Source organism: Opisthocomus hoazin, chromosome 9, assembly GCF_030867145.1.
Source record: "Opisthocomus hoazin isolate bOpiHoa1 chromosome 9, bOpiHoa1.hap1, whole genome shotgun sequence".
Classification (NCBI taxonomy): domain Eukaryota; kingdom Metazoa; phylum Chordata; class Aves; order Opisthocomiformes; family Opisthocomidae; genus Opisthocomus; species Opisthocomus hoazin.
In genome coordinates, this window is record NC_134422.1 from 40,910,484 (window position 1) to 40,934,408 (window position 23,925).

The window sequence follows — 23,925 nt, forward strand, 5'->3', positions numbered from 1 at the left end:
GGCGCCGGCAGCCGGGCCAGGCCGCGGGGAGCTCTGCGGGACCCCCGGGCCCGGAGGAGCCGGCAGCCGGGCCAGGCCCCGGGGAGCTGTGCGGGACCCCCGGGCCCGGAGGCGCCGGCAACCGGGCCAGGCTCCGGGGAGCTCTGCGGGACCCCCGGGCCCGGAGGCTCCGGCAGCCGGGCCAGGCCGCGGGGAGCTCTGCGGGACCCCCGGGCCCGGAGGCGCCGGCAGCCAGGCCAGGCCCCGGGGAGCTGTGCGGGACCCCCGGGCCCGGAGGCGCCGGCAGCCGGGCCAGGCCCCGGGGAGCTGTGCGGGACCCCCGGGCGCAGCAGCACGGGCCGGGCCCGGGCCCAGGCCGGGCTTTAGCTGAAGCCTACCCAGCTCCCGCTTTCTCTGCCAACAACGCAAAGAATTACTCCCGATTGATAAAACACTCGTTGCCTTTTGTTGTTATTTTACAGCGCCTTTCTCGAGAAAGTCACCAGGCAGAAGGTTCCCTCAGCAAGGAAAGAAGCACATCACCCCGGGCTTTATTTTCTTTTGCTTTTTTTATTTTTTTTTTCCAGCTCACTGGCTATCACCGCAACCAAAAATATGTAAATCAAGTCTTCGCCGGAGTCTTCTGGTAAATGCGAGCCGGTGTTGGCTGGCAGATGTACGGCGGACTTTGAAATCCATCCTTTTCTCCAAGGCAGAGCAGCGCGTGCTCGGCGCTGTCATTCCAGAGTTGGTTATGCACAAGATCACCCGGCGTTACACAGTACCCCCAAAACACAGCGTTCCTCCCCCTTTCCCAGACATGCAAATTATTTACACCTTTTTCTGCAAAAGCAATGGGTTAGTCCATGTGATTTGCCTGTTCCCCTACTCCCAGCTCGGCTTCTACTCTAACTTTGGACCTACACAGAGTTTCTCCTCTGTGTTCCGACGTCGCCGCTCTGTAACGGCGCCGCTTCTCCCGTGACAGCAGCGACCCCTTCCCCCGCCGTCACAAGCCCCCTGGCTACTGAGAAACAACCCATCGGCCAAGCCTCAGAGAAAAGAGTCCAAAACCCACACCTTCAAAGGAATTTCCAGTTGTCAGGCTGTCCCATTCACACACAGAAAAGCCGGTATCCCGGTAAGCAAAATGAAATACACACAACAGCGGCAACTCGTAAAAGCGGACATAAACTGAGCTACGCAGCTGATGTAGAAATGCCCTGAGCTGACAGTCGAAGAATTTCTTTGGTCTTTGTGACCAAAAAAATCACAAGAACAGATAAGGCAGGAATTACACCACCAGTTTATGCCAGCTGCCACAGTATTTACTGTGAGACAAACTTTTACAATGCAATAACAAGCACAACCACCTACGATCCGTACAGCAGAGACTAACTACTTTCACTTAAACCTAAGAAAGTGGCCTCACCAGTCCTTGAGGACCCTGGATTTATGCGTAAAGTCACCGTTCGCATTATGGTTGACTGGGTATTCGTAAAACACCGCTCTCCATTTCAACTGTTACTCGCACCTTCCTCACACACACAGCCGTCGTGGTGGTGATGCTCTAGAGCTGGGCCTGCCCAGTTCTTCGTGGAAATCTTTCTTCTCGAGGTTTCCGATTCACACGGAAGTATTTGAAGGCATCTTATAAACTCAGCTTTCACCCCAGACAGCGCTGCGGAAAGTAGGAACTGTACCTCAGGTGTCAAAGCATCTCTCAGTGAACACGATTAGACAGGCGGCACAGCAGGCTACTCGCCTCCTTCACCGGGGGAGCGGCGGTAGCCATGCCAGGGGTGGTCAGCGCCAAACCTTCTGCTTAATATTTATTGATGCCGAAGATTCGAACGCCATGCAGCTGTGGCAGCTTGGGGATAAGCACGGTCAGGAGAGAGGCTGTGTTGAGGATGAAGTGTGTTGGATCATACTTGGTGTAGAAACTCACCAGGAAGTACCTGCGGGAGAAAAGGGGGCAAGCTTAGCTGATAACACACCAGTCTAAAACATAAACAAACAAAGCCTTGTTGTAAAAGGTGCTTCAGCCACCAGTCACATTTTACTGATTAACAACCAATCTATTCCTCTATTAAATCTCTCACCTGAGGTTCTAGAATGTCTACAGCAAAACTATGGACTAAGTCTCCTCTTCCCACACTTCTCCAGGTGCTAAAAAGCAACTCCCAGCTAGTATTTTCCTCCAGTGCTTCTCCACGCCCCTCCGGTTGGAGTCTCTGGCTTCTGCAGCTACAAGCCTGACTCACGACAGAGGTTTTCAAAAGTGTGAGATCTGTTACCAAAATACTCGCAGCTCTGCTACCCTGGCAACCTCAGCGACCAAGCATTTCACATTTTTCAGTGCAAAAATCATATACACTGAGCACATCTGCGATCGGTGGGATTTTAAAACGCTTCCCATCCGGCAGACGTTTCCAGCACGTTTTTCTTCTAAGCTGGTCCACGATCTGTTCAACCAGAAGAATAAGGAAACGTGCCTCAGAAAATCTAATTCACTACCAACTTCTTTACACTTTGAGCCAATAATTTAATCTAATTCTTTGCAAAAACTAGTCACAGAAATGAGGCTATCAGATTGTTGAAGTTTTGGTTTTCTCCCAGCAAAAGGCATATGTTTCTTCAGCTGCTTATGCATTATTAGTGCATGAAGAGAACCATACGCAAGTATTACGAATACAAAATTCCCACTGGAAAGTGGGAAGCTATATTTGAAGAAAAAGAGGATTTTTTTTTTTTTGAGGAGTTATATACATTTTTTCAGTTTATATCCTTTTTTTCCAGTTTCTATCCTTTGTGCACCAAGTTTGTAAACACGATGCAGGATCTTCCCTTCCTCCCCCATCCTGCCATGCAAGTGGACAACTTCCTTAAGGGAAAAACAGAAATACTTGTTAGAGTTGCATATTAAATATGTATCTGATTTCCTTCAGTTGCACAACCACACTTTTGTCAACAGTGACAGGCGGTGTAGAATTTCCAATCTATTTACATAACTCGTGTAAACAGCAGACCATGGGTACAAAGCCAAACTGACACGCAGAATCACGGTGGCCGTTCACGTGCCACACTCCTCCTAACTCCACAAGTCGCAAAATGGTTAATAAATGCCGTCACGTGCATGCGCCGAAGGCAAGCAGTTCAGGTTTTCAGTATTTACAATTTCACAGACTGTTACAGAACTTCAAGAGTTAACAGTCGGTTTTCCTCACAACCTTTCTGATCTTTAAAAGCTGCCCCATTAATAACTGTTTACAAACTTCGACCTCAGTGTGCGAACTGGAGTGTCGAAAGCTGCAGGAAGGAAGATTGTTCGTATTAAGGCCTGTAAATATGTACTCCCTACCTCCCTGATGTAGAAACAAACAAGCATAAAAAAGAGAGAAAATGCTTTTAGAATGTAAATAGCAACCCATCTTGTTGCAACTTTTGAAATCCTGGTTTTGTGATGCAATTAAGCCATAATACAGTTTTGAACTCACAGAATTATAGGAGAGATTGTGAAGAATTTCCTTGAAGATGTAAATTGTACTCCGTAATCCAGCTGTTCCCAGTGCGTTAGTAGCCTGGCTTTCCCCTGATCAGGTGTTTCAAAAGGAGTTCCCTTCACTGCATGCAAAAACACATACATTCCCTGGAGGGAAAAAAAAAAAAGTGAACAGTGGCACTTTTAGCTGTATTTCTTCACCATTGTTACATTGTTCAATGCATTGTAATTAAAAAAAAAAAAAAAAAAAAAAGAGTAAATGAATTCTCACGCAGAAGAGCTGCTAGCCTGTAAAGACAAATTATGGAAGAGGAAGGAAGAGACAAAAAGTGATTTGCCCGAGGTCAGTGGCACAGTCAGAATGAAAGCCGGTCTATGCGACATCTGACCCACTGCCTTGTCTTCCACATTAGGTGGCAAAAATTGCATGAAATCAACAGAATTTTAACAAGCACTGTCACAAGTTCAGGGCTGCCAATTTATATCACCGCTCTCCAAAGACAGTGTTAAATGAGTAATGAGGTGGAGTCTGCACAAAGCAAAAAAAAAAAGAAATATCTATCTATGAATAGCAGCAATGTTACAAGAACTTTTGAAAGCTTTCTCAGCCCCCCAGCAGCATCAAATACTTCGAAGCTGACTCCCGGCAATCTGCTGGATGCCATCTGTCCACCCCATCGCTGCTTCTCCTCAACCACACCGGCCTGCTACTTGCGATTGTTTCTGTTTGATGGGAGCATGCCATGCCTGCTCTGCTCCAACAAATCAGTTTGGGCCCCAAGATCAATCAGGCAGGAGAGTCCCCCCTCCTCCAGTTTTAACAAACATCTGTTCTCTATCAAAGAGCTCACACCAACTCCAAGCAAGTCTCTATCAGAAAACATCAAAGACTTCCTCTTTCAGGTGCAGTCATTTATGTTTGTTTTTGTTATAGAAAACTTTATATAGAAAAAAAGAGGTGAAAGTTGAGCAAGTCAATTCATGTCTTCTTCCACTTTTTTTTTTGAACAGCCCCCTGACTGGAGGCCTATTCACCTAAGAGAATTAATTTGCTTAATTAATTCTGCAATTCCTGATGTTTGCAGCATCTCAGTTTTAATAGCTGAACTAAAAAGGCACTTTTAGGACAGATCCAAATGCTTCCTACACATTTTATTTTGCACTTGTACTTGCAGAAAGGCCCACCAAAAACGCTTCCAAGGTCAGCTACCAGTTTTCCACTAGTGGAAATCCAAGATTTTTTTTTTGTTTGTCAAACCTTTCAAGGATTTGTTTCAGAAAAAGTGCCAGTTAAATGCTGAAACATCCAAAAGTGCAGTTCATACTCCTCTGCTAGTGTTGCACTAGAAAACTACTTGCCAGTGCATGCTCTCATCCCTGTTGTCATTACAGCTACTCACAATGAATTCAGTAAGGCATTTGGGAAATATTTAGTAGTACTTGTCTGTGCCAACATCTTCCAAAGTCAGGCACGTCTGATGCTGTCAAATGTAACGTACAAAAGGTTCTAATCATGCTTACAATTCCACTGTTAGTTTTAAACCTATCCACAAAAATAAAAAACTCAACAAAATAAATACATTTTTTACAGGATTCTAGAGGATATTACCCACTCTCAGTCTTTAAAGTGAACTATCGTTTCCCTAAATAAGGCAGAAGCTATCTTCTTGTCAAGACTTCTTTGCTGTTAATCTTAGAAAGCTGAGTTAGCAAACCTCAAGTATGATGTAAATAGCTGGATTCTGGCCCTCTTTTCTCTAAGCTTGGTAGGACCAATATACATACTCGCCTTACTTTGAATGCTTACAACAAAACTATAGCATCCTGGGGAGGGGAGGCAGAACAACTCGTAAAGTCTTCAGCGTTCAAATCCCTTCGCATACAAAAGTCATCATGCAAACCACAGTCCCTGAATAATAAGTGGTGTCAGGGCTTGGGTCAAGGCAGTCCAGTTTTTCCGACTGCCTTTAAGTAAGATTTTCCTTATGTCATGTAGAGTAACAAAGTTGCATGCTGAAGTCATTCTGAGCCAAAATTTATCTAGCTCGACCAGAAATCAAACCAAGAAGAAAAAGAACACAAACGTTTCTGGCCAAGGAACAGGTAAAGCGCTGAAATCAAACATTTTGGGATACTAACAGGTTTATAGACAAGCATTAGCAGATAATATCCAAGCATTAACAACGTAACATATTTTATGCACTCAGCACAGCTCTCTAATAATGTACATACAAAACACTGTAAAAAGTTGGCTGCATGATGATTTTATGTTTGCAAGATTCTAGCTTAATCCAATGCCTTTTAAAAGAATCCATAATATATGTAAGGAACACTTCACGTCTTTTGTGCTTAAACCCAAACTGGTTATGCATCACCCCTCCTCCCTAAATGGGCCAACTCATTTACTAGCGGATAAGCCAAGCGGAGGTGGTGTTTCAGCTAGCTGGATTGCACGATCCACACGGCCTGGCTGTCTTCCTCTTCTCCTACTACCGAAAATACATACGTACGAACAGCTTTTCCAATTTTGTGACAAGAGCGGGTACTCACCAGGTTGTGAATCACATTTGTCAAAGTCCAGGCGACAGGGACACTAAAGAAAGGAATGCTGAGCAAGACAATGTGCAGCATGCCAACTCCGAGCGCATACGTCAGCCACATTCCACGACTGTTCATCACCCGCGTGTTTGGATTTACCTCGCTGTGGGCAACTCCTACGTTCATTGTTACCCTGTAAAACAGAACTGTTTGAAGATTGAGACTACTGTTAGAGGGAGGCACTTAACACACGCCATTTTCAAATTTGGGAAGAGGCTGTTTTCAATAAGCAGGTCCGGAAGGAGCACAGCGCACGAGCCAAGATGCACCTCAAGATCTTCAAAGTATGGCTTGGAGAGAAGTCAGTGCAGAGGGGCTGTTAGGAACTGTTTGATTAGAAAAAGCCCAAACAAATAAACCCAACAAGCCTGCTAGCGAAGGGACATTTTAAAAACATAGTAAGCTGTGCTGTTAGATGCTGAAGTTGCAAACCTGTAAGAAACCTGTAAGAAAGCTTTGTCCTCTAAATTCCTTTCTCCATCCATGACAATACCCACAGTTCTTTTCCACTCCCATATTGGACAGCTTTCCTCCTGTTTCTCGTTCACGCAACAGCTAATGAAGAATTCTGCACATAGCCATCGCCAGCTATGGCTAGAAAGAACGACCAAGGACTAGCTTACGCCTGCCTTTCTCACAGCAGCGCACGGATTTCCGATTTTCCTCCTCTCCCCACCTGTCTGGTTCTCAGACAGACGTTTCTGTCTTCAAGTCTGGCTGAAATCGGCCAACGGGTTCCAAAGCTTTCTAACTGCCAGGCACGGGCAGCGACAGACGGACCAGTTTCGCAATTCTGATTTCTGCGGGAGATTGACCTAACTCACCGGGGGTGACGCGCTCAGCCCGCTGCACTAAAATTTGCAACGGTAATTAAAAAAAAAACACCCTCATTGCAATGCTGCATATTCATGTGATCTGTAAGACTATCTATATTCATAGATATGAAGATACATATATAGAGATATATTTTTAATATATATTCTGCTGATATTCATAGATATGAAGATACATAGAGATATATTTTTTATATATATTCTGCTGATATTCATAGATATGAAGATACATATAGAGATATATATTTTTTTATATATATTCTGCTGATATTCATGGATATGAAGATTATATATAGAGAGATATTTTTATATATATTTTCTGTTGATATTCATAGAGATGAAGATACATATAGAGAGATATATATTTTTATATATATTCTGTTGATATTCATAGATACGAAGACACATATAGAGATATATATTTTATATATATTCTGTGGATATTCATATCTATGAAGATACATATACATATTTTTATATATGTTCTGTTGATATTCATAGATACAAAGATACATAGAGACATATTTTTATATATGTTCTGTTGATATTCATAGATACGAAGACACATATAGAGATATATATTTTTATATATATTCTGTTGATATTCATATCTATGAATTCATATAGAATCATAGAAATATATAGATATGAATATATATATGAATATATATCTATATATTTCTATGATATAGATATATAATCTATGAATATAGATATGAATACAGATTAGGATGGAGATTTTTAACTTTCTCCTCAGTCAGCCTACAGCAGCGGTGTTTAACCGAAATAAACAGCTTTATTTCGGTAGGGAGCTTGTTTCTTACGCCCGCTCCGCACTGTAACACCCCGGTATTTTGTCACGATAACGCTAGGTCGCAGCATAAACATAGATGCAACGATCGAACCGGGGCAAATGCCCATTTTAATCAGTCCTGGTGGCAAAAGTATTTGCAAACGAGCCCGTTACCGGCGAAGCGCGACGGTTCCTCCCTCCCCCGCTCAGCCCCGGGACGCGGCACCTCCCGCCGCTACCGACTCCTTCCCCCCCGGCACCGTCCCTCAGCTCCCCGCGGCCCGGTGCCGCCTCCCCCCCCGGCCACGCACCGTGCGGGCCCCCCCTCAGCGCAGGGCCTGGCAGCACCCGCCGGGCCTTGCCGCAGGCACCGGCCCACCCCAGCCCGCCTGCCTTCCTTCCTTTCTCCCTTCCCGCCCTCCGCCTCCCGAGCGGGCCCCACCTCGCCGCAGAGCCGCCGGGCCCAGCGTTCGCCGGCCGCGCCGAGGAGCGGGAGCGGGCCGCCGGCCCGCAGGTAGAGCCCGCCGGGCCGCCCCGTGGGCAGGGCCGCCGCCGAGGGGCCGGGCCGCGCCGCCCGCACCGCCCACAGGTAACGCAGCCCCGGGGACCGCGGGGGACGCTGCCAGCGCCGCCTTCTCCTCCTCCGGAGCGGCACCGCGGCGGGAAGCGCGGCTGGGCCGGGCGGGCCTGCGCCGAGGCCCGGGGCCTGCCGGGGAGCGAGGGCCCGCTGGCCGGGGCGCGGCACCCCGTGCTTTTTCTTGCCGAAAAGCAGAAGCGGGAAGTGGGGGCCCTTGGCGCGGTTTGAGGTAAACCCCCGGGAGGCCGCCCGCAGGTCCTGGCCGCGGCTTCCCTCCGGTTTTTCTCCTCACAAAGTGCAGAATTACCTCAGTACGTGTGCCGGCGGGCTCCGGGGAATGGCGGAGCGGGGCTTGGGCGCTGCTGTAGCGGTCGGCGGGGGAGCCCCCGGTGCCTCGGCTCTCTTAGCTGAGAATAATCAGGGGTTGGATGCGTTTCCCTCGGTAGCGAGTGCCGGAGCTCCCTCCTTTCCTCCCAGCAGGTGCCCCCGCGATGTGGCCACCCGCGTCCTCCCTCTTCACGGCCCCCGGGGTCCGCCCTGCCCGGCGCGCTGGGGGTGCAGGGAAGGGGGGGGACATGGCGGGAGCTGGCTCCGCTCCCAGCGCGCCCGCTCCCGTCACAATGCATGGACCCCAAATTCGTTGTCTTTGGGATCTGCAACGTTTCTGTTTCAACACCCACCCCTGTCTTAGCCCGTGTGTTTTCCTGAAGATGCCCAGCTCCGATCTGGCGCTTGTTGTCGGTAAATGTTGAAGGGCTGGACACGGGAGCCCTGTGCAACGCGTGGATGTCTGAGGGGACCTGCCCCTCTGGACGCGTGTACATGATTAATGTTGGGCTGTCCTCAGCAACATGCGCCTGCCCGCGCTCCTCTTTCCCGGTTTGTTTGGTGGAAAACTGATTTGTGAGATCTTTTTACCTCATCTGAAAGGCAAACTCCCTTTGGAAGGTAAATAATGAGTATAAAGAGAAAACCTCTTTGTAGCTGTGCTTAGAATTAATGCTGCCTGCTCCTCAAAACACCATACCTGTTTTTTTTATTCCCAAGTAACCATGTTTTTGCGTTGTCTTTTACGTTAAAAGAGTGGCAGTGCTGAGATGGGTGCGGAGGCAGAGCGGTGTCCCGTAACTGCTGTACCAGCGGTGCATAGGCCGCAGGACAGCGGTGCTCGGCGGGCGTTGTGCCCCGACCGTGTCGGGAGGAGATCGGGGTTTGCTCCGTTCCTCCTCACGCGCTGGTGTCCTTGGGACAGGTGCTGAGCCTGCGGTCTGTGCTCTCCAGCTTGGACGGAATCGATGGGGAAGCCAGGGCTGCCAGGATTGTTTGCCGTTCGATGTAAATAACATTACGTAGCGTAACCCAGTAAAGAGTGCTGCTGTGGAGAGAAGACATGTTGCTTGTAGGACAGAGCGCAACCCACGTCTGAACCGTTCTCGAGGTGCAAAGAGTAGTCTAGTAGTGCCCTTTCTCTTTCCTTTCTCGTATTGAGTTCCTTGAGTAAAAAGGGTCAGCAAAGATTTTTCCTGGAGCTGGGTTAATTGTGTCTGCTTGGGTACTTAAACAGAAATGCGTGCAAAAATTTCCAGATCCACTTACAATCTCTTCATGGTAGAGTGTCTCTGTAACGCAGCAGGAATTTTATAACCATTTATAAGTGCTTTCAGTGATTTAAAAAAAAAAAAATCTCCTTTTTCAAGTGGAAGACACAGAGACACAGAAATAAAGTGACCTGCCTGAGGGCACACAGTAAGTCTGATCAGAGGGGCAAGGTTATAATCCAGAAGTTATTTTTTTTTCTCATTATTGCCAGTAAATCACATTGCCATTGAATACAACTTTTGCCTCAGCACCACTGTGCTTCCTCCCCACTTCTTTCCCAGCTCTGAAACCTTCAGGTCGTATTGCTTCTATGAATTTTTGGATACTGGGAATTGTACGTGCAACACAACAGAGCTGAGCTCAGAAATTCTGAATGCAGGGAAAACATGATGCAAGGAGTTTATAAAAAAAATTTAATCAAAATTTCTACTTTTTTTGCATCAGTGCTGGAATCGGACTTGATGCTGGGTAAATGATTGATCTGAAGACATTTCCGACTCGCGCTCTGGGTTACCATCTGGTCTGCCTACTCTGTCATAATTGCGAGATCACAACCACCTGTTGCAGTAATTTACAGGAAAGGACTACATACATGTGAGATACTGTTTTGATCAATAACTCTCTGAATTCTTAATGTTCTTTAAGTAGAAGTTTAATCTGCTTAAAATAATATTTTCTAGTCTAGACCTGTGTTCTGTTTCTTCCTCAAGTCAAGCTCCCATTGATTGCAGAGGAAGCTGGGTCCTGCTGTATCTTGAAAATTATACTTTTTAGCTGTAATGCTATGTTTTGCCTACATTTGAGAGTTGCTGTAAAACAATTCCTTAGAAATATGCATTTGTAATGTGCCTTTTACATTCTTTTTCTGTTACTTTTCTATGCAGCTTCTCTGACTCTCAGTTCCACTATGAAACAGCTGCCGGCAGAAACTATTCGTCTCCTTTCAAGTTCTCAGGTGATTACATCAGTTGTCAGCGTGGTGAAGGAGCTGATAGAAAATTCCTTGGATGCCAGTGCCACAAATATTGATGTTAAACTGGTGAGTCCTCTTTCTTTCTCTTACAAAGAATTGGATGTAAAATAAGATGCAAGGAAAGTTGTTCACTGCGAATGTATTTTTTTAGGCTATTGTGGTTTGGGAAATGGAAGGGTATTGACGGTATTTAGATATACATATATATTTTAATCTCAAATAAAAATGGTCCAAAATGAGTTTCCATTTCCGTTGTTGAGGCCCCACTGAAACAGTAAGGTATATTTGTGCTCCTGAGTATATCTTGGGGAACAACTGTCAACTTTTGTAATACTTCTTTTCCTACTAACAATTTACTTTTTCTGACTAATAGCTTATTTTAAAAGATGCTGGAGTTAAGTTTCACAGCTAGACTGGCATATTTAATGCTCATTATAAAATATTGCCAGAAAGGTGAAGATGGAAACAGTGGAAAAGGTTGACTGCCATGCTAGATGTTTCTGTAATACAAATTACCGTGTGGTTACTAATTAGCATGGTGAGCTGTGGCTACTTCTAACATTTTTTTTTTTAACATCTTATAAAAATAAAAAGTTGGCATATCATTCTGGGATAGTTTCTGAAACAATAAAATAGTGCTTATAATAGAGAACTTGTGCTTTTTTTCCCAAATTGGGTAAAATGGCTAAGTGATCAGCTTCTGCTGCCATGAGTATTTCTGGTTTTGCAGTGTTTTGTCAACAGCTGCATAGTAGTGGTATCTCCTCCTTAGTAAGAAAGTGTGTTGTTGTTACAGTCTGGATGTATCCAGAATTGCATCCAATTTCCTTTCCTGCAAATAACAGTGAATGTATCAGCTATTCTTGAATTAAGCGTTAGACAAATGCTCTTAATTAGGAGGGCAATTCAATTTCTGCTTGTTTCTTTGTCCGTGTCACTGCTGTCTTTTTTTGAATGAGTCTCAGGTGTTTTCCATCTGAGTATGGTTTCTTGCAGATGCCAAGGAACGTGCTTATTTGTTATTTGCCTTAAGTGAGCTGAAGATACTCCGTCTTCACTATGGTCTGTGAAGACCTCTGTCTTCTCAATATTTAGGCTGCGTGGTATCTTGCTTCATGAGTAACTCCAAAGTGAGCAGCGTCTGCGCAGTTCTGGGGGTAAGGGTATCAGATTCAGATCCTGGAAGCCGATCAATAACTGCAAGAAGTCAACAGAAGGTTTTGGAGCCTGCAAAAATTGGTTAGAACAAACCTTGCCTCTCTTACTGGAGTGCCGATACAGAGCCTTGCGGATAGCCAGAGGAGAAAGCCCTCTGATCAGCGTGGGTTTCACAGTGCAGTAACGAGCTGTTTCCGTAGCGAGAGATCCCAAATCAATTAAAAAGAGCGTTTTCAACCATTTCCGGTACATGAGTCATCTGCACTACTGTTACATTCTTTTGTCAGTTCAGCTCAATCCCAATTGCTCTATTTCTGAAACAGAAAAACCAACCTGGCTTTACAAAAATTGCCAGTGAGTAAACAAGATTTACTTACTGTTATTGTGAGTACTAGGGGAGAAGAGAAAACTTGCACTTTGTGCAGCCTGACATGGTAATACCGTAAAACGGGGGATTCTTTTTCTGTTTTTTTTTTGTGGTAAGTATATTTTTATAGCAAAATACTATTTTTATCAATGTAAATAAGGTTGACCATATTAACTCTGGATTGATTCAAAAACAAAACAGAGAATGGAAACTTTTTGGCATTTAATTTTATAGCTTGGTGGGTTTTGCCTGAAACTCACAGCATTTTCATTGTTTTAACTGTTTCCAGTTGGATTAGGAAGGCTAGCTGATTCATTCAGACTTGTGACATGATTTGGCTGAACAAAGACAGGAGTGACTTTTTGTGGAGATGGACAGACAGGAGTTAACCTGCGGGTGGAATGGTGCTCGGGTAGAAACCACGGCAGTGGCCAGCTGTAGCAGGAAGCTTTGTCTGGTGATTTGTTCTAGTTAACTTCTTGGTTGACCAAACTCAAGGAGGTGACGTTACTGAGCGTCTTTGCACTGTGTCTCAACTAGCTTTTATGGAGCCCTGAGAAAAATGTCAGCTCATACTGTAGTTTTAAGTAATGTGGTATTGCTTTCATTACAGTATAAAGCCAGTCGTTTGATTAGGAACTGAACTGTGGCTTTTCCATAAGGTGTTTATTAATTTGAACTTCAGCTTTGTTGCTATTACGGGCTGGAGCTTGCCTTGTTGTTAGCAATGGGGTCAGCTGCCTCAGTAGCATGGCTGTGCATTATGCATATGTAGAGTGATGGTTTTATTCTTGACATGATGTCCTGGCTTCAGGTTAAAGTATGCTAAAAAACATTCATGCAGCAATATAATTGTTTGTGTATGGGTAAAGAGAGTCTGTGGGCATCAGACTGCCAGTTTCCCTACTGACCTCCAACAACAGGAATTTATGAGAATAATCTTCACAGGCTGACTGAGACCTGCATATTTTAATTAGTAGAGAAGATGAGCAGCAGCCTGTGTTAGTAGTTGGAGCAAAGTTAGGATTCAGAGAAGATGAATCTTAGCTACAGCTTTGCTACCACTATACGAAATGGCTGTTGTAAAAGGCAGACGCTTGTTTCTGCAACTTTTTTTTCTCCAATCCATGAAGCCGGAGCTTTAATCCTCAGAACCTTCTCAGAGGAAATTTAGCTCAGGGTGAGGTTCTGCTGTACACCTGATCCATCTCATCGCCTGAAAAGCAAACTCCTACATCTATCTGCATGGCATTGCTAGACATTTCTGCCTCTCATGATCCATTCGTCTTGCTAATGTGAGAGTAGCCCAGCAAGAAAAGTGGATTATTTGTGCCAGTTAAATAAGCTTTTGTGCCAGTTAAATAAGCTGAATTGACCTTAGAGCTCTCATGAGTAACAGAGCTGTAGCTGAAACAAAGATGGGACCGTGCGGTCATCAGTAAAAGAGGAGGGAGTTGAACCATGTGGTTTGGCATCCGTGATCTGGTGGAGCAACTTAAACACCTCATGGGATCACGACTTCACTAGTATTTAGGTCATGTAGCATGGCAGAAGGTGTTACGGAATACAAAGTTTAAGCACTGTAATATTTTAAAGTAAAATGTATGCAAGTAAAAATGAATAATATTAGAAAAGTAGAAGAGAATAATTCATGTAACATTTTGATCCAAGTTGAGGAAGATAAATCTCACTTTTCCTAAACATTTAAGTGGTCTGAAAGTAAGAATTGGAGTGGAAAATAGGGGTGCATTGCAAAATGGTTAAACCCTTGATTAGCGCGTACAGCAGTGGGGTAGAAGGTTTCATTGTTGTATCTCCTCATGTGTTTTTATGTTCAGTTGAGGTCTATTGCTTAGGTTCTGTTTTGCTTCCCAGTAGGAGATTGACTCAAATATTGGCAAAAGCGTTGTTTTTCACCTGAAGATAGCTTTAGCACCATTCATTAATATGGAATGTGAAATGGACCCACATTTCTATTGTGTATCAGTTAATTAAATACATACAGGTCTCTGCCTACCTCAGAGGCTTGTGATGCTTCTTAACGCAGATTATGTGGGAATACAGATAATATCTTTAGATACCTTCCCTTTTGGTTTCAATTGCATTATTTCTTTACTTCAAGAAATAACCCTGGGAGTGCATTATATTTGTTCATGGCTGCCTTCAGTATATGCCCAGATGGGACAAGAAAGTTAGTTCTGTTTAGTCGGTCAGCTTTCTGTGAGCAGCCATCACGTGCTCTGCACAGGATCGCTGGTGGTAGCCCCTCATTCAAGATATTCTTTCTAAGCAAAACCAGTTCTAAGGTCACCTAGACGTATTACACATTACAGCACATTTTTCTGTGTGTTACATCATAATCTTTTTCAAAGAGCCAGGCATGCCTGCGTAAAAGAAGAAGCATTAATTACTCCTCCTGGCTTGTGATTCTTTTTGGGTGTGATTTAGGGGTGCAGATTATAATGTAGCTGGAAGGAAGCATTTGTTTGCTGTTTGAGATGTTATAGAACCTGAATTCCGTATTTTATTTAGCTGTCCTAATTATCTGAGTTTTCAGAGTTTTACCCTATTTATGCTGGTGTTTATTGAAATGACATATTTAAATCCGAGTTCAGTAAAATATGTATTGCTTGTATGTAAAGGTAAATCACAAAGGTTGAACTTTGTTTCCTTGAAAGCGGTTTTTGAAAGAGCCTCTAAGAACCTTTACTTTTTTCTGTGGAGTATTGTATCTCTTCAGAAGCTTTCTTATTTCTTTCTGCTCCCAGTCATGCCCTGCCCCCGTTAGAATTTCACCATCTGTGTGTTGAGTGACAATACAGAGACTGGAGCACCTCGGTAGTAGTGAAATCGTGTAAATAAAGAGTGAAATTTAAAACAGTTCTCAGTGAGGGCCCACTGACTTCAGTGGCTGCGGGGCTGCGTTTGTGGTGGCTTGACAAAATTGATACCAAACAGGTAACAGAGGTGAGAAGTCTTTAGCTTTCCAGCTATAGGTCTTTTTCTGAGCTTAGGTCTTTCAAATTTCATTGTAGTTTAAAAACAAAATTACTTAATTCCCATTTTGATTTACTGTATTTATATTTATGTGCTATTTCCAAACCCCAAGGTATGAATAACATTATTTAATTAGAGAAATCATCACTACTATGCTAGCATATTGGGGTGTTTTTTTAATATTTATTTTCTTTTTTGGAAAAAAAAAAGATATTTAATGGTTCCTCAGTTTCTCCAAATAGGAAAAACTCCCACTTCTCTCTGGATGGCTAGAAGCTGTAACTTCAGCTGCTTCAAACATGTGTCTTAATTCATTCAGCTGTTTTAGTGCTCCTTCATGTTTTGTTCTTTTTTAGGAAAATTACGGGTTTAACAAAATAGAAGTAAGAGACAACGGCAATGGAATCAAGGTTGCTGACGTTCCAGTTATGGCAATTAAACACTACACCTCAAAAATAAGCTCTTCTGAGGACCTTGAAAGGTTGACAACATACGGTTTCCGTGGGGAGGCTTTGGGATCCATTTGCAGTATATCAGAGGTGAGCAGCTGCAGTAAATGTGTCAGGTCTTTTGTGTCGTGGTTTTTGTGTATGTGTGTTTGTGAAATCTTTATTAAAATGTCAGTGCAAAGACTTGAAATTGTTCAAGCAGTCTGCCAGGGTTGTTTTCCAAACAGTCTGGCTTGTGTATGCTGCCTTTCCCCCCCTCCTCAGAAGTCATGTCGTGGTTAGGAAGCAGCATGGATGTCTCATGAGTGTCAGTGCTGCTTTTCTGTCATACTGGTTAAGCAGCCTTCTATTTATTTTCCTCAGTCGGAATAGGTCAGAGACAGATTGCTTAGTGTTTCCTTCTCCTTTGTGTCGGGGTATAGATACATGATTCCTTAGAACACTGGCCTATCCTTTTTAGCGTTATCAGCAAACGTAATGTCAAAGAGTATGGCTGAGTTTGCTATTTGGATTAGGGTAAATCAAAATGAGGAACAGCAGGTGGTGGCCAAGAGAAATCATGTCAGGGAACTGATGGCCCACATAGCTACCATTCCAGTAACGATTTCTGCCTTGAGGTTATCAAGGTGATGGGCAGTCATGGGATCTTGCTGGGCTCCGTGTTGCTCCTTGACATGTATACGACTGCAATTGCACAAACGTTGTTGTCCGAATGAGTAAACAGGAACCTGCTCCCTGGCCTATCCGAGTCTGATCCATATCTTTGTGTACTGATATCTGTACTGTACACACATCAGTGTACTGATATTTAGGATTTAACTTGTTGACTGAAAGGGAGTAAGTTGGTTCAATACCATCTGAGAAGTGTTCAGGCTGTTAGGGGCATGGCACCTACCTGTTCTGTTGTGCTCTGCCTTTCTGTATTTGTGCTGCGCCAAGGTGAAGTTTTGGACTCTCCTTGCTAAGTCTGCCAAGGATTAGATCCTGCAAGAAGATACCGGTCTCTCTGTCTAATCGGAACTGTGAACTGCTAAGGTCAGGAGAGATGTTAGAGCTTGACTCCTTGCTACCTTGGGCTACATTCACATTGCACTGAGCAGGAGTGGGTTGTGTGTTTGGATGGAGATTTCCAAAGATGCTTTCAAAAGTGTTGGTGTTTTGACAGGTGATGATAGGCCTCAATCATTGGTTCCTTCTAATGAGTTGTCAGAGCAGGATGCCATCTGTTCTGAGCTTTTAATCAGCTCTGTGATACCTTTCATAAGAGGTGGGAGGTGGCCTGAATGTATTAAGTACTTTAATAGGTATTACTTTAATCAGTAATTGTGTTAATTAACCACTCCTGGCATTAATTGTGTTCTGCCTACCCAAACTGCCCCCTGAAGTTTCAGTTAAGAGGTACTTTACTATTGGTCCGTAAGTAGGTCTGTAGTATTGTCATTTCCAATTAATCAATTATTGTTTGCTCTCTGTAGAGGCAAGGCTGAACTCCAAATGATTTATATGAAATGCTAAAAAACCTGAAATATCCTGAAGCTCTGTATGTGTGATAACCTTTATGTCTTTTAGGTGGTTAAAATGCAGAGGTTCTATTTTTCAAAGTGTTGATCCCCCCAAACTCAGGGAGCTGTAGTTTTATTGAACTTCTGTTTGTGACTGGTCTTGCTAAAGCTAATCTGCGTATTACCTTAATGGCTTACAAAACATGCTGCTACTGATTGCTAGGTATTTTTGGGTGTGCGAAGATAATATGCTGTTGGTTTGGTAGTAGTTGTTATGTTTGTGGAATCTCACATGAATTTGAGAAGTTGTCGTAGTACGTCTTCTTTCACAAAGGATGAAAATTCAAAATTATCGACTTACTTATTTAACATATGTTTGGATAGAAGATGTAGAATTATGTGTTGTAGGTAGTAGGGATTGCGGTGCTTTGTGTATTGATGTGATAGAAATGCGTGGCTTTTAGTTAAAGGGATGGAAAAATGAGTAATCATGCAGAATGTGTCCGTGACTGTAAGAAACACCTGTAGAAGACAACTTTTGTAAACAAATGTTATTTTAGTCACCACAATTACACAATGAGAAGAATGGTAGCAAAGCTTATCTAAGCTCATTCTGAACTTTGTGAATCCTTGATTAACATTTTTAATTTTTTTTAAATCACTCTTTTCAGGTTTTGATCACAACAAAGACAGCTGATGATGATTTCAGCACTCAGTATGCTTTGGATAGCAGTGGGCGTGTAACTTCTAAAAAGCCTTCCCATCTTGGGCAAGGTAGGATATCATTGTTCTGGTGTTGCGCTGTGACAGGAGTGGTTTATGTTCCTCTGAGGCTCTGCTGGATGTTGAAATACCTGTTCTGTACTTGACGGCTGAGTCTGAAATCTTTGCAGCTGTAAACATTTCTTGCCTTGTGTCTGTTGACTGAGAATGTGTTGTTATCATAAGAAACAGTATGTCTTGGAAGTTGCTTTAGATGGTAATTATGAACTGGTTTCTCGTTCTCTTGACTCGTTCAAGATAGTGGAAATAAAAGCTATAAAAATTCAATGCCCCAGGTCTAGGCAGACTTACTATAAAGTATATGAAAGGTTTGTTCAGGACCGAGATAATGTTTCAGTACCTAGCAAAACCCTTGCTGAAAGGAGGAAGAGTTGCGCTGCTGCTATATGAAGGAGTAGCTGGAAGCAGCCTGGCTGTAGCACCAGGCAAAGTCATGGGTCTTTCTAACCTGCAGGAAGGGTATGTCGCTAGAAATCCTCCTGGTTGGTTGCGTTGGAAGATCAAAGGCTGCCCTCACCTCAGAGGCGGTCTGAGTGGTTCAGGCGTGGTGTAGGTTTGGAGTAGCATCTGTTCTACTGTGTGCTTTACTCAGCTGCTTGTCGATATTGTTCCCATGAGCTGCCCTGCAGCTGGCTGCTGTGCCCGTACCCCGATGGGGAGCTGGCTGCCCACCCGGCTCCCTTCCTCAGCGCTAACTGGCCGCAGGGAGCCATTAAGCCAGAAGAAGCTGCAGAGAGCTAGTTGGTGGGCAAATACTGAAGAAAGAGCTGAAGCTAAGAACTCCAGGCACCCGTTTTAAGATGTAACTCCAGGGACTCTTTTTAAGATGTAGGCTGTAGTATTTTCCGTGGCTGGGAAGCCTGTGGGTTGCATTGCCTTGTCTTCTGTCAAAATTGTTGAATGATTTACTGAATTCTGTGGCATATTTAATACTTTGCAATATCCTTACAGAATACGAATTCATGTGATTTGTGCTGGATTAATATTCCTTCTCTTACGATGTACTGTGCCTTGAACAGAGGTATCAGACCCTTAGGTAGTACTAGAAATGCTTATGAAGGGCCTTAATTGAGCTCAGTGTTCCCTTGCCTCCAAATATGTCTGATGAGATTATAGTTGGTTAACCATTTTGCGAATGAAAGTTAACTTCATACGCACTGAATGAGTCTTCAGCTTTATTTAGTGCTGAATCTTGCTGTTGTCAGTGTGTACGAAAGAAAGCTTAATGCTGCAATTGTAACTAGATAAAGGAGGGTAATCCCAGCCCTATAGATGCTGTTTTAGGGAGGATGACTGCAAATTTGGTATATTTCTTATGCTGATATAATCTACTTTAGTGTTACTAGGGTTTATTTTGTATACACCAGTATAGAGACAGACAGGTGTCTTCAAGTAATAATGAAGTTTCCTCAATATCTAGTCAGTGGTATGCTTTCAGTGTAATTTCTACATTTTTTTGTCACCTGCTTGCAGGTACTACAGTAACAGTCCTAAAGTTGTTTAAGAATCTTCCTGTAAGAAAGCAATTTTACTCAACAAATAGAAAATGTAAGGAAGAACTGAAGAAAGTCCAAGATCTACTGATAGCATATGGTATCATAAAACCAGACCTGAGGATAACCTTAACACATGATAAGGTAATGAGTTTTTTGTCTATCAGGTATCTTAAGGATCAGTTTCTGACGAATTTATGCAGTTCATGTAATACTTGCATGAAATCTTTCATTGCTAGGAATTTTCTTTCATCGTAGGTTTGTTTTGAACTTCCGCTTCTTTCTTCTCTTCACAGATGTGTATTTTCTGATGATTACAGGTTTTGATCATAAACTTCTAAAACTCAGGCTCAGATCTGCCTTTTGGTCTGCTCTAAAAGATGTCTGGTTAGACGAACGAAGTATCAAAATTATTTTGCATGATACTAGCATAAGAGTGATTTTACATTACATGCTAGCAGTTAGTAAAGATGGTGGTGGTGTTCTGCAGAGCAAAGCAGCGAGACCCTGCTAGGCCACAGGGCCTGATCAAGTGTTGACCTAAGCCAGCTGAAAAAACTCCCCAAACTTACTTGGTTAGGCTATCTATCTGGATAGACACTGTAGCACATACAGGTAGCTTGCTGTACACTGAGTCACGAGCTTAATATGTAATGATGGTTTTGTTTAAAAAGGCTAAAAAAATGTTTTAAAATTGCTACATTGGTGCAAGTAAAAGTAACATGTTATAATGACATGCTTTCGTTGTGGTAGTGGTTCTTTGTGTAGACTTGGAATGGATTCAGAGGCTGCTTGGAGGCCACTGACTTCACAGCATACTGAACAGTAATTTTTCAACATAGCTACAGAAATTGCACACGCAGCTACAGAAATTGCACACGCAGCTACAGAAACGACACATTGAGCAGTTCTCCATTACCCGACCCCAGTTTAACGTAGCTAATTTTATTGGCTGTACTCCTGGGTTTGGCACCTCTGAGAAAAAAGCTACGCAAAAGAATTTCCAAGTTACCACAAAACAGAGAGTGACATCTCGTGGCTGGATCCCTCAGCAATTCTTTTTCTGTTCTAAAATAATTTCGTTTGTTGATCTTGCGATTTGACCTGTTCATTGAGCCATTTTGATCAGTTACTCTGCCAATCAAATGCTCACGCTTCAGTTCCTTTTCAGTGGGAATGATGAATGACACCGTGCGTTCTTGAAATGACAATGGGTTGCCCATCCTTCTTCTGGAGTTGTATAGCATGCTCTGATTAGATTTATGTATGTATTTTGAAGTACCAAAGTGTAGATACTGTGCTAAATGAAAGCCAGGCAAAAGTCTTGCGGCTGCAGAATTCGTATTCCAAAGCTGAGAAAGTGTAGCTACTTTCAGCCTTATTTCGTTGGGACTATAGAAAGTTTGAAACCGGAGATCTCGGGAACGTGCACTTCTTAGACTGTGTTAAGCTCCTTGACATAGCTAGCAGTGGTTCACAGTGTTGGTCTTAAAAGTGATTAATTTGGTCTTTTATTTGTGGCTTGGTTTTGCCCTCTCTGACAAGTTGCCATTGATTTCTTTATGGTATTTTGATTTCACCCCCTTTGATTAGACTGTTACATATCTTGTTTTTCGTTTTTTCTGTTTTTACTTTAATACAGTGGCAATAATGTGCAAGAATGTGCTCGCATGTCTTTTTCACAATACTTACTGCAAAAATGGTGTGGAGAGCGGCATGCTAGTAGCCTTTGCACGTTGTTTTTGACTACCTATCCTGTTAGCTTCAGAGGTAAATTCTTCAATGCACAATTTGAGTAAGTAAAACGCTACAAATGCTACTGCAGGCAGTGTTATTCATTAAAATGGCAGAGATGGTGCTGATTTCTGGGCTCTTCGTTTTACACTCCCGGCCTTATATTCATTTTATTTATTTAGAAAAAAAAAAAACCCAAACAGTAAGAAACTGCTCAGACATATTTCGACACAAGAGGTCGCTCAGAAGCTGTTGCTGAGTAGGGAAAATTAAAGGCTTAAGAAATCGTACAGAAAGCATAGTCTGTGCATGGGTGAATGCCTTAAAATAGTATGAGAATGTTAAAAAACTTTGAATCCAGATTCCTGTGCTTGTACTGCTGCTGTCATTCCTTGCAAAATAAAAAATTATGTCATACCTTTTAAGGAATTTGAAATTCTGAAGTTCCAGTGCATAACAATTTTGAGCAGGTCTTATGTGCATCCTTTTTACGGTAATGTCATAGAACATGAATGTTCATTAGTTCTTTTTCCTTCAGATGCCAAGTATTAATTAAATTATTAATTCAGATTAGAAGGTGTTTTTCCTATAGTGTTACTACAGTATATCTGTGCTAGAGTAATACTCTACTGAATTGGGTTGTCTGTGATTTTGTGGTGACTGTTCTACTTCTGTTTGAAATGTACTAGGAGAAAGAATCAACTTCTTAGAATGGCTGTCTTTTTCACGTAGCTTGTAGATTATATATTACTTTTAAAAAATTGTATGTGCGATTATTCAGAGGAGTTCCTGTAATCCCAGATTCTTGAGGCTGAGCCAATACTTTCTGTTGCAATGGGAGAAGATACATGTCGGGAGTAAGATCAGGTTCCGAGGCTTAAAAGAGCAAGAAGGTAGCAGAGATGAGGTATTACAGAAGGAGACGAGGGAAGATGGATTGAAAGAGTAGAAAGGGTAGTCAGTAAAAAAGTGTAAGTCAGTGTATTTCAAAGAAATTTTGAAAATAAATGACAGAACCAGTGCATTAAAAAAAAAAGTCTTTAAAGTCCTGTATTTTATAAGAAATGAAGGAAAGCATAGCCTGTGCTTTGCTGAGGAAGAGCATAATGAGGCTGAAACTTTCATGGAAGTTTCTGAGTTTAGGCATCTGAAAATGATTTCCTGGTTGATTCTAGCAGGAACCTCTTCTGACAAATCAGGCCTCTGATTGAGCTGTTTAATGTATATATGTTTTTAGGATGCACAATACATTGCATGTTTTATTTCCACCATGGGTTTTTTTGAAAGTGTGTGTCTTGTGCTTCTGAGTGAAATTTCCAGAAATTTTTCCTGTTATTGTGCCACATTTCATATCTGTCTTAGTTCAGAAAACATTACCATTAAGTGTCCAATTTCTGTGAAGAACCACGATGCTTTTCCTGCCTTTGGGTTGTTTTCTAGTATAGGAAACAGAAGAAAATAGATGTCCTTTTGTCAGTCACCCTAGGGTTCATGTTGTGTACTCTCTGTCAGTGGATTTCTGAGATAGGAAATACTCGATTGCTCTTTCTGCTCAGAATGTTTTGTTTGCATTAGCAATAAATAATGAATCACTTTGCAGATCAACCCTTGAAGTACTATTGCTATTTTGACAACTTGGATTAGCTAGTGCTCCTTCTTTTTATGAAGGTTTATCCTGCCAAGACATTCTTTGAATACTGATAATGTTGATCCTCTTGCCAGTATGGTTATGTTAGAAAGAGGTATTTTTCTTCTTTCATCACCATGTTCCTTGAAAGCATATTGAATAATGAGACAGCCAAATGGAAATAATTTACATGAGTATTCAGCAAGTTTATTTAAAGTTAACATTATCTGAAGGCGTGCTAAGAACATTCCAGAGTCAGCTACCGCTTGAACCACGTCAAACTCTTCAGCCCGAAGTGCCATGTTCTAGCCACCTATGAGCTCTGGCTGTATTTTAGCCAAGTTGGGGTAGGGTTTTTCCCTGGAACAACTTTTCCCACTCTTCACTGTTCAGCACCAGTAGCCCTTGGCTCAGGCTTACAAGCCACTGATGTTCAAGAAATGCTTTGCGTGTTGAAAGGCATGGGATACTTTAATTCTGTTCTAGTTGCCTTTATTCCACAAACACCAAAATGAGAGAGGGCATATGATAACTATACCCGTTTTAACAATTTCAGATATAATGGAGCTGAACAAATTATGCCGACAGGTGGTTCAGATGGTGCCTATCAGCAGGTCATGCCGTACGCATGGCATGTGCAGATGGTCCCATGTCTTGTGCAGAGCACAGGTGGGCCATGTGTAGACTCAAGAAATTTTCCTGGTTCCTGTTGAGGAAAAATCTGCATAAAGGAGTACTCCCCCCCCCCCCGTTGTTTTCCATGCATAATATTGTGAAGCCTTGGCCACACACAGTTCAGCCTAGAGCTCTGTCTTGTTTGTTCCTTGAGAGAGACATGAATCAGAACTTTTAGCTGCAAGAGATGCATTTTAAAGCTATTATTAGAACTGTGGATGGTATTCTTCCCCAAACCCCCGCCGTGGTTGGTGTTGACCTAAAGGATGCCATCTTCATATTT

The 23,925-nt window shown here is 42.8% G+C and overlaps 2 protein-coding genes across 10 annotated transcripts in view; one reads left to right on the top strand and one right to left on the bottom strand.

Annotated features, from left to right (window-relative positions):
• Positions 1-538: 538 nt before the first annotated feature.
• On the bottom strand, positions 539-8,825 carry ORMDL1 (ORMDL sphingolipid biosynthesis regulator 1). Of its 6 annotated transcripts, none has more exons than XM_075429807.1 (5): positions 8,151-8,238; positions 6,759-6,882; positions 6,035-6,215; positions 3,480-3,631; positions 539-1,940 (listed from the first exon to the last, which is right to left on the bottom strand). In XM_075429807.1, the coding sequence occupies exons 3-5, from the start codon at positions 6,206-6,208 to the stop codon at positions 1,805-1,807; spliced, it is 462 nt and encodes a 153-aa protein (XP_075285922.1). In that variant the 5' UTR covers positions 6,209-6,215; positions 6,759-6,882; positions 8,151-8,238; the 3' UTR covers positions 539-1,804. The 6 variants fall into 6 exon arrangements, with proteins under 6 accessions (XP_075285922.1, XP_075285921.1, XP_075285924.1 ...); XM_075429806.1 differs by having other exon boundaries at positions 6,035-6,228; XM_075429809.1 differs by lacking the exons at positions 6,759-6,882; positions 8,151-8,238 and adding an exon at positions 8,593-8,825.
• PMS1 (PMS1 homolog 1, mismatch repair system component) overlaps positions 8,270-23,925 on the top strand; it is a 46,678-nt gene continuing 31,022 nt past the window's right edge. For 2 of the 4 annotated variants that reach the window (XM_075429800.1, XM_075429803.1), the window contains exons 1-6: positions 8,377-8,514; positions 10,329-10,478; positions 10,769-10,923; positions 15,736-15,918; positions 18,002-18,104; positions 19,587-19,750. In XM_075429800.1, the coding sequence (XP_075285915.1) occupies positions 10,792-10,923; positions 15,736-15,918; positions 18,002-18,104; positions 19,587-19,750 (582 nt within the window). In that variant the 5' untranslated portion in view covers positions 8,377-8,514; positions 10,329-10,478; positions 10,769-10,791. Of the gene's footprint in view, positions 8,298-8,376; positions 8,597-10,328; positions 10,479-10,768; positions 10,924-15,735; positions 15,919-18,001; positions 18,105-19,586; positions 19,751-23,925 lie in introns of those variants that run through there. The other 2 variants (XM_075429802.1, XM_075429801.1) reach the window with 2 other exon arrangements.

What these genes read in the sequence shown, in the direction of transcription:
- ORMDL1 (XM_075429809.1), bottom strand. Translation starts at nt 6,208, where the DNA reads ATGAACGTAGGAGTTGCCCACAGCGAGGTAAATCCAAACACGCGGGTG. An exon ending in CAAATGTGATTCACAACCTG is followed by an intron (nt 3,632 to 6,034) that starts GTGAGTACCCGC and finishes TTTTCCCTCCAG; the next exon opens with GGAATGTATGTGTTTTTGCA. An exon ending in ACAATCTCTCCTATAATTCT is followed by an intron (nt 1,941 to 3,479) that starts GTGAGTTCAAAA and finishes TTTCTCCCGCAG; the next exon opens with GTACTTCCTGGTGAGTTTCT.